This window comes from Capsicum annuum, chromosome 1, assembly GCF_002878395.1.
Source record: "Capsicum annuum cultivar UCD-10X-F1 chromosome 1, UCD10Xv1.1, whole genome shotgun sequence".
Taxonomy (NCBI): domain Eukaryota; kingdom Viridiplantae; phylum Streptophyta; class Magnoliopsida; order Solanales; family Solanaceae; genus Capsicum; species Capsicum annuum.
Genome location: NC_061111.1, coordinates 14,737,190 through 14,747,672, shown reverse-complemented (window position 1 = coordinate 14,747,672; position 10,483 = coordinate 14,737,190). Strand labels below are relative to the sequence as shown.

The following is a 10,483-nucleotide window of genomic DNA, read 5'->3' as shown; positions in this document are numbered from 1 at the left end:
AACAAAGATATTGCATGATCAACTCATCTCAAAGTATCACTTTAAGATTTGACGTGGTTGAGCACCCATGACTTTAAAATCCTAATGTCCACCATTGATGGAATTGCAGGCGCAGAGTTTGATTCAAAATGTTTGAATAAAAACAATTACATTTAAACTCATAAATAATTAGGAGGAGGCTGTCGATGCTTTGTTCCCAATATATAAAGGTCAAAAAAGTTTTAAAAACATTATGTTTGGAAAAACCACAATATATTTTGTAATATATCATTCTGCAAATAAATAAAAAAAAAAAAATGTCTTTCCTAAAAGTTCCCTTTATTCCACCTTTACCAGATAGGTGTAATACACAAAAAGGCATCTAATGCACGACAGCTCATACACGTCCAATCATGCATGAAGTATTACATTACATTTGCCAACAACAACGAAATAATATAACTTTCCCAAAAAAACAAATTTGAATGAAACTAGAAAATACTAAAAAGGAAGACTAATGGGCATCTTTCCTTTCAAATTAATCGTAAAATAGACATCACGCTTTATAGATTTATACGATACATATTAATTTGAGACGCTAATTCAAATTATAAATCAATTAACCTGTTATTTAAAGAAGTATCAGAACATTGTTAAATTCTTGTTAAATTCATTAAAATTGAAAGACTATTAGGCGAAGGTAATTTATTATCGTCAATTAAAGAACTAATTAAGATATGAAAACAAGTGACCATGATTTTGTTGAACTACAAAATCTGAGGCTGATGAGCCGATGTGTGGGATTCCTCTTGGCTCTTACAATCTCATCCAAATCCTCTCAAAATCGCTTTTTAAATTCAAGTTTGCTTTTGATACGTATACACTAATTATGTTCAAAATAAATTCTCCAATGACCAATTTAATCGCTATCACCCTATCATTAGGAGTACTAGAATAAGTACTCCATTCCTATTTCTCGAGCCTCCTGAGGACAACAATTTAAAACCGTCAATGTCTCTAGCCTTAGTTCCCGCCCATTTATGAAATTGAACATAACCCTCTTAACGATTTTTGAGTACCTTTTTCTGCAAGCTTATTCATCAACAAATAAGGAGGCTTGAAGAATATATTGTTCAAAGCTTGCTGTCTTTTTAGCATAGATTCCGATCATACAACAACAACAACAAACCCAGTGTATAACCAAGTGGGGTCTGAAGAGGGTAGAGTATACGCAGTCCATACCACTACCTCTAAAGAAGTAGAGAGGCTGTTTCCGAAGATTCCGATCATGTCTTTGAAAAATATTCGAGGAATCTCAAATTTCACTTATGAAATTTGAAATCCTTGACGATCGTTATTTCAGTGTGTAATATGGAAAGTACATAGTTCTAGTTTTGTAGTGCGAAAAGTACATAAATAGCAATTTTCCTCATACCGATATGATGAAAAGTTATATCTTAGAATGTTCGTCAAAGTTCATACTGTTCAACTCTCAAAAAGGGAATTGCGACAAGTATTTTGGAATGGAGGAATGCCTTAATAAACTACTTTTAACCATCATAAATTTCAGTAAACATACGAAACAATGAAAAATGAAGACTTCAACATTCATAACTATAACCTTAAATGAGCTTTTGACTGCTGAAAATGATCAGTACCAAAACTGAGGAGGAGCTTCGTAGGAAGATCCATAACATGTCTTTATGATCCCAAGGGTACAACTATGTACATCAATACACAGTTCTGACTGTACAAACTACTCGAGACTACTTTTCAATTAAGATGGAAGCAGCACGACAAATCAGTATTTCTCCAACAGGTAAAGCAAAATCAAGAAAGCCGCTTTTTTATTGGGTTAGTGACTTGAATACATTATACTATGGCTCGATGTGAAGCTGTGGGTCATCGATAACTCTCATTGGCTTCCAATCAGATTCTTCTCTGGGCTGCCTGAGAGCAGCAAAATGAAGCGCATCACTGCGCACCTGGTAGATATGACATGCCCAGGGATATGAATCTGGTGCTGCCCAGATCTTTTGTTCTTCAAAAACCGTCTCCTCAACCAATGTTTCTGCAACACAGTACGCAGCATTTGGTTCCGGCTCAGCAAAATCAGGTACAGCTACACATCCCGGAGAGACAAAGCCCTCAGGAGCACGAGGATGCCAAATTGATATGGGATTGGTGTAGTCATCTGAGCAGTTCCTCCACACCAGGTCATAACCAACTGGGAGGGAGAATAATTTGTCGGAATAACGATATACAGCTGAAACATTAGGAGGATGACAACCAACACGAGTAATATCTCCAATTGAGATGTACCCATGGGGTAAACAGGAAGGGCGCCAGATACTACAGATTCCATCATCTTCTGAAGCATTCTTCCGGCACAATGAACAACGACTTTTCAACTCTCGTTCACTGCTCCATACCTTAGAAAATGTGATAGCATGTTGAACAAATTTCCTTCTATCGGAGACAGCACCCCAGGAAGCCAGCTCTCTTGATTCAATAATGGGCTTTTTCTGGCTAAAAGAATCTCTCCCATCATTATCACTCGAAGCAAAGGATACATGTCTCTGGCTTGAGGGAACCTTTAGCTGCAGACATGCCATGTCAGTTTGGTGTGCTTTCCACATCTTACGCACAACCGAACAAATCCTTACAGCTTGAGGCACCTCAGTTTCTTCTTCAGTGTTGCACTTTATTACCCGGACAAACTTCTGAGACCTTCGGAATTTTTTGACATGGATGATTAAGTGAGAAGGTCTAGGGTAGCCAGCTTTTGCTAATTCAAGTGCCATGAGCTCTTCCCAAGGTACATCCCACATGATTTTACAGGGCTTCTTGTCCATCTTATCAGCAGACAAACACTGGAGAAGCATTACACGTTTATTAGTCACTAAAACAATCCGATGATAGGGAACCATAAAATGATTTTCATAATAATCAGACAAGGCAAATTTGGAAGGCTCTTTAAAAAGTTCAGTGCAACCAAAATGGCGGCTCTCTTCTGCAAGGTGTAGTATCACTTGACCTTGTGCTTCTCGCTCACTGTAATCTCTAAGTATATTGTCTGCATGAATAGCACGGGGGTTTCTTATCCTATGGAAGGTGGTCTTGTTGCTAAGAATTTCTATGCAACGAGAACAACTTGCACCAATCCCGTCGACAGTCAATGAAAAGAAGTCCAATGCTCCACTCACTGGTTGGGCAACAAATCCCACAACAGCTCGTCCAAGCCCGTGGGCAAAGCCAAGAAGGCCATGTTGTCTAGCACTCTCCACAGGCCTCGTCACTACCCCAGAAACTCCAAACGCAACACCTTGTGCCAGGGCTTCAGTCCCTTGCCTGATCCCTTCACCTACTCCGGTTATTCTTCTTGACCATATCTGCTTTGAACGCAGCTGCAAAAACTGCCCATCTGTTGATAGTTGAGCAAAGCCTTTGCTGAGGGAGGCTAAAGTCGAACTTGTCATACCCAAGACATCCACTGAAAATATTAAATGCAGAGGGTTATGAATTAAATCTCTAAAAACACGATTTCCGACTGCAGAAATGACCGAGCTTTTTCTCATAAATCTGTCTCTGCGGATCACTTTCCTTAAATGGATCTGTAATTTAAAGGCATTTCCAACAGCCGACAGTACTGGGCCCCATACGCCTAGAACCCCATCTGGTCTTTGAGCAGGTGCACTCTCTAATGTCAACTTCAGCCTTAGTTCAGATATATCAATCAAGTCTACTCGTATTTCAGGATCAACCTGGCTGACACTAGAACTGTTTGGTAGGCGATCTAGTTGAAGATTGTTATAGAAATCTACAAAAGCCCAAATTATCGGCTCATGAATGTTAAGCCTCCAGCATTTATCTGTTACCCTGACATTAACATATGGGTATACCTGAACACCATCAATGTTCTCATTGCGCATTGTTAAAGTCATCTTGAAGACTGGATGATGCAAATCAATGTTTTGTTCAGGTGCCAGCAGTACAGGCAGCAATGTGAGAGGAAGTTGATTGTCAAGCTGCAAGTACCCCAATATAAGCTTAAACTTGCTAGTAGTTCCACCATCAGATCCAGTAGAATAGGATATGAATACTCTGTCTAGGTACAAATAGGATACCTCTCTGGGTCTATGATCCACAAAAGAAACCCCAATTGCACCCAACTCAACTGTAATTTCTAAAGGAGATACATTCTCCTGCATCTGGTTCTGTATGTGAGAACTGCCAAGATTTCCAACTTCTGCAAGAGAAGTGCTCCCTTCTTTCGAACTTAATACCGCTGCTCCCTCGTCGATAAACCTAGCAACCTTGACATCAGCCATGTCTATAACATGGAAAAGCAAACCTAATCCATCACATTCAGAACAGAATCCTGACTTCTCCAAATCAAATTTCCAGACCCTAGAGTTATTGCCACTGTAAATCTCAGCATCGACAAGTTTTTGGCCGTAGGGGTTCTCCCATGAAAAGTTTGTGGTTGAAAGAGGCAGTAACTGGATCCATGCATCATTTCCAAATCCAGATTGCCGAAGTCTAATGACCATCTTCTTCGTCCGGTTCTCAATCCTATCAAGGATATATAGTAGATTAATCAAACAAGAATGAAGTTAATCAGAAGCTTGAAGTAGCAGAGCCTGTGACTGTAACTAAAGCAAGGATACTCAGATACCTAATTGGACCCCTTGTCGATCCAAGGCGAAAAACAACAATGAAACGTGATCCCTCTTCAAAGCCACGGATTTCCATCTTTAAATATCTTCGTGTGCCATCACTTCTCCTCAAGACAAGAGGAACTGTGTCCTCCTTAACGATTTGAACAGGAAATGACCAGTTTGTATCATCCAGTCGGACCTTCAAAATTGATATTACATTGTAAGTGAACTTGCAAGATATCAGCTCAAATAGTGTAGTCATACTAGTCAACTCTCCAAAACTACAAGAAATAACAATCAAGGCGGCAAAAAAAGAGGAATTATGCGGCATTATTGACATCTTCCTTCCAGCATGAACACGTAAGAAAATTCACCAGGAAATTTACTACATATCCACTTCGTGAAGAGTCCCCATCAGCCCTTTAAGGATGAGTGGTCTCTTTAATATGACTTATGCAATCCTCACCTCCTGAGCGCTTATGGGGTTGAGTTAGGCCCAAGATCTATTAACATGGTATCAAAGCAAGACCATCCCGATTCTCATTTCCGATGTTGGACCCCCCATATTAAATTGCCAACGTATCTGATGTCTGATGTCTATCCCTGGGTGTGAGGAAGGAGGGAAGAGTCCCAACATCAGCCATTTAAGTGATGGGGGGTCTCTTTAGACTTGGGCAATACTTACCTCTTGAACTAGCTTTCTGGGTCAAGTTAGGACCAAGATCCATCTAACACGCTCTTTCATCTAGGACAGACAGCCATGGTCCAAAAACTATGGTGATGCCAGTAACCCAAATAGTACCTTGTTTAAACAAGTGACCGACAAGTGCGTGGTAGCATCTAGAATGGAACAAAATTACTTTGACTAAGGCATAAGAAATGGCCAAAAAAAAAAAAAAACTTTATAGCACTATAAATACACTAAATTTCCAAATGAGAAATATATAATGAAAATCATAAGGTTGAGATATATATATTCCTCTTAGAAATATAAAAAGACTGCTCGTTACCATATCATTCACGTTTCCACGTTTTCAGAAGAGGGTAAAAAAGAAAAAAGTGTTGAGCATTGGTAAAAAAGACTGCTCGTTACCATATCATTCACATTGAGCACCATCATGGTTTCAGGTTCAATTCCCAACAGAGACAAACACTAGGCGATTTCTTCTCATCTGTTCTAGTTTTTGCGGACAGAGTTACTTGGTACCTATTATTGGTGGGAGGTGGCAGGTATCCCGTGGATTTAGTCGAGGTGTGCGCAAGCTGGCCCGGACACCACAGTTATCAAAAGAAAAAAAAAAAGAGAAAGAAGTGTGGACTATGTGTAAAGACACCATATTAGGGATGGATTTTGCATAGAAAAGCATTCTTTAATTAATTAGCAGTTCAGATGACACAGTATAGAGAATCAACTCACCTGGAGTTCATCAGGTCCACCTGTGTCGCGATATACAAATGAGGCTCTGGCATCAGATGCACGCAAAACCTTTGGTTCATCTTCGCGGCTCAATTTCAAAAATATATCTTGACCAAGTCTATTGGTGAATGTAACAAATGGTCGAACGGTAATAACCTGTCCAAAGAGCAGGTAAGTACTAAATGAAAACATTTGAATTGGATTCTATAGGAGTTAAGAGAGCGAAGCTGTTGCTGCTGTTGAGACAGAACCTTTGTTGGAACAGTTTGATAAGGGCAAGGTTTTGATGAGACAAAAAGCCGCATGCAATTTCCATCAGCGTTGTAGGCACAGAAATCCAGCGAGCCATCCTGATATTGAATTATGGATAGGTTATAAACTGGATAAAAACATACAGTACACAGGATTAAGATTCTTTACCATGTCACCCAACGGAGAAAGATCCTTAACAGGACCAAAACTCTCCTCACTCGACAGGTTAATTGATGCTGAAAGGCCTAGCAACTTGAAGTTTAAAGCAGATGCAATTGTATTTCCTTCATATATTTCCTCCTCAGAGATCTCCTCCAGGAGGAGATCATTATTCTTTTTAGATAGCAAAGGCAAAGTGATCTTCTTCTTTGTTTTCCGCGCACTCAAGTCTATAATTCTGAAAGTCATTGGCGGACATCGTGCAACTGAAAGCCAAAAAGGAGCATAGACCTTGGTAATCTTTGCTTGCAGAGGCCTTTCATGGGTATGCATATGTTCAGCAATTACTTGAACAATCCTGCAAGCGCCAGTAGCTTAAGGGATTAAGAATGAAACTAAAATAACATTTTTCACAAAACTAAGAAAGAACTTAATCAACTCTCTTATTTTCTTCCAGACCTTCCAGAAATTGAACTTCTGAGACTTATTGTCTTTGAAGGTGCCTTCTTAGGATGGGATATGAGTATAGCCTCCTGTAAAGAACGTTAAGAGGTTAGCATCATTATAATGCATTCAATGAGGCATTAAGAATCAACTGAGTGAAGACGGCTAAGTAATCACAACTACTAACATGTAATGGCAACCATCCTCTTTGCGGAAGCAACGACAAGTACACTGGATTACTTATGTTGGCACTATAAGCCTTGACAGATTCACCAGGAGAGAATATCCCTCTAACGCAAGTGAGAAAATGCCCATTGGCTTGCATCTCAAGAACAGCATATTCGGCAGTAAGAGGAAGATAGTTGGTAACTGCAAGGGGGGGCTTGATCACAAGGGTCCAATCCTGAATGGGATCAGAGTGCATGTCCTTTGTGATCTCAGTTGCTTGTACACTCAAGCAGAACCACATCCCCCGGTTACTATTGGATGAAGTTCCACCAACTACAGGACAGTATAAGAGTTCCTCAGACTCACTGAGATTTGACACAGATATTCCAGCGTTTTCTGTTGGCATCCCAAGATCCTGAGTGTTCCCAGACAGGTCCATAACAGAACTCCAAGAAAATTCTTCAGATTGTTCCAGGTTTGAAGGCCTCACTTGCAGTGCGTAAAGTCCAGAATGGGTCAGGACAGATAAAGGCAACGGAACAACCTCACCAGGTCTTATGGGCCCAACATAAATCTGAGCCTTGAGATCTCTTGGCTTACCTTTCCTATTCCTAAGCCACCGTCTCTGTCTTGCATAGTTCACAGATTTTAGTGGATTGGACGACTCTGGCCATTTCAAACTATTAAAATCTGGAGCATAAGCCCATCCATCATTGGTGTTCACAGAATTCTTATCTACATGCCATTCATCAACCCATTCCCAGCCTGATGGAAGCTCAACTTCATTTGTCCCCTATCAAAATGACAGAAATCTTAAAACCAGAAACAAAAGAAACCAATTGCTACTTAAGCTCAGGCACAAAAGACAATCAAATGGGGAGACATACCTCATTAGCGTCAAACCACCCAATATCAGGATTATACTTCTGGGTCTCAAAGAACTCATCTGTCACAACTTCATCACCATAAACCTCTTGTGTCTCATCATTATCATGTCTTATTTTCCCATTTGAAGAGTTGAGCTTGAGCTGTAAATCTAGTGTCAGTTCTGTGTAGTTACGAACTAAAACCAGAGATCTAATCTTGACATATCGATTTCCATCAGCTATGCTCACTTCACTGGCAACAACAGTATTTCCTAGTCGCCAACAAGCAGCAGGTGCAGCATAATTCAGCCTCACAGTAGTCCAAGGTCCTTCTCTGGTAGGACTAATCTGGATAAATCCAGATCTTGCCTCATTGTTAAACGACTTCTCACTCTTTTCAACTTCAAGTTGAGGAGATAAGTAAACAGCCAATTTTATTCTTCCTGATGATTTCATTTCTTTTCCTTCATTGTTTATAATCTGCATTTCATGGTGAGATAAGCAAGACGCCATAAAAAAGTAGCTAAATGGGATACTGGATATTTTTCCTACTTTCTTTTCAGGAATAATATAAAAAGAAGAAGGAACAGAAGAGAAAATCACCGTAGACCCTGAAGAGGACAACTCCAGCCAAGTGAGTTCAATTGAATTGTTGTAAGACACTGGATTCTCTTGGACTCTAGATATATGGTTTAGAGGAGCTAATGAATAACCAACAGTATCACCTGCAAAGAATAGCCCAAATAAAAAATATAGCACCGCATATTAATCTTTTCGGTATCAAACGGACAGCTAAGATGGTTAAGATATAGCTACAAACACAAAAATATAGTAGAAATTCTGACAAGCTCTCAACATTTATTTATTCAAACATTCTTTCATTTCCCCTCAACTAAAGATCCTAGGTTGATAAGAAGACCCATTTTTACAATTGGATAAAAGAGCTTAAGCTTATGATGAATAAATCTAATCAGAACACTATGTCAACAGCAAGGGCTACCTCAGAGGGATGAATGAGACAGGGTCAGTTGAAAAAAAGGTTTCTACTGTAAAAATTCCATTCTTTTTTTCTTATAACCGTGGTTTTTAGTTCAGCTTGAGGCACCTCGACTAATTCCACCTAATACCTGCCACCTCCCACCATCAAAAGGTACCAAAAGGTACCTGAAAACCTTGTCCAAGGCTTGAAAAGATGGGAAGAAATCACCTAGTCTGTAGTCTGTTGTCTCTGCTGGAATTTGGACCTGAGACCTCATCATGCTCAACCCACTTCATTGACCACTAGACCACACCCTTGGGTGCAAAAATTGCATTCTTTCACTTGCAGTGCAAGAAAATAAATGTAACGCTCTGCATTTTTCTATACACTTGCTTTTAATCAAGTAATGAGATTTTATTAACAAAAAGTAACAAAATAATTATACAAGAAGTATATCAGAAAGTAGAAAACCTTACAAAAAAGATATGGTTTTCTATAAATGACACCCGATCTTCTACACCTATGGGACCCTCGTGGGTGTAGAGGAAATAAAGGGATACGAGACTATATCTCAAGCGTACAAGATCCTACTCTATTCCACCAAACCTATACGCTTTTAAACCCATTTTATGCTTTTGAGTGTGCTATTCAATGCTATTATATGTTTGGGGTTGGATATATTGTTTAAACATAGTGTCGACTACGGAATAATGTGTCACGACCCAAACTAACGGACTGCGCCAGCACCTACACTATTCTAAGAAGCTAGGAGATCCCTTATTACCCAACTAAAAATATGCGGAAGACTTCTATTTTTAAAAAAATACTGAATTAAATATAATAAAGTAAATTAAATACCAATTAATAAATTTTTTCAAAAACTTCTTACAACTGTCGACACTATCCCAAACTTGGTCATACATGTACAAGAGCTACCTATTATAAAATAGACTAATGATAAAATAAATAACACAAAATTCTAACATCTGCTAGGAAGAAAGTGCAAATTATCACCATCCATCTAGTAACTGCAAACTAACCTGCATCTAGTCTACATCCCAAGAAGGAATATAGAAGAGTAGGGTCAGTACGAAAACACGTACTGGTAGGCATCATCGGCCGACCAGTGCTTGTCCACATAGAATCAAGGAAAAGAAATCATGACATCTTAAATGGAATATAATTTAACTAACGCTGTAATATCATTACAACACTTTGCCTATATAATTTACAATCCCCCAACTTTATTAACGAGATCATATTCACCAGTAGCATAGTCTAACCTCATTAATTCACACCATCCAACACTAAACAATCGCTAACACCCCTTTATTCGCATTACCCACATATATAGGATCAACACCACTCACAATAACTCTCGAGCTAACAACCACACTCTCTCTAATAACATTAACGAACAATAACTAGCCAATCGGGTAAGCTACAATTGCAACAAGTTGACCAACATATAGCAAGTAAGTACAGAGTTTCACTATTCCAAGTACATGTAGCACAATCAATCTCAAGAATACAATCAAGTAGGGAATACAAGTCAACT

At 39.1% G+C, this 10,483-nt stretch overlaps 1 protein-coding gene across 1 annotated transcript in view; it reads right to left on the bottom strand.

Moving 5' to 3' along the window:
- Positions 1-1,572: 1,572 nt before the first annotated feature.
- The window catches only part of LOC107869044, a 75,018-nt gene continuing 66,107 nt past the window's right edge, over positions 1,573-10,483 (bottom strand). Inside the window, exons 44-52 of the mRNA XM_047394316.1 lie at positions 8,550-8,671; positions 7,968-8,426; positions 7,100-7,873; positions 6,928-7,001; positions 6,478-6,826; positions 6,309-6,407; positions 6,058-6,213; positions 4,658-4,839; positions 1,573-4,554 (exon numbers count right to left, since the gene is read on the bottom strand). Coding sequence (XP_047250272.1) covers positions 1,857-4,554; positions 4,658-4,839; positions 6,058-6,213; positions 6,309-6,407; positions 6,478-6,826; positions 6,928-7,001; positions 7,100-7,873; positions 7,968-8,426; positions 8,550-8,671 — 4,913 coding nt within the window. The 3' untranslated portion in view covers positions 1,573-1,856. The remainder of the gene's footprint in view (positions 4,555-4,657; positions 4,840-6,057; positions 6,214-6,308; positions 6,408-6,477; positions 6,827-6,927; positions 7,002-7,099; positions 7,874-7,967; positions 8,427-8,549; positions 8,672-10,483) is intronic.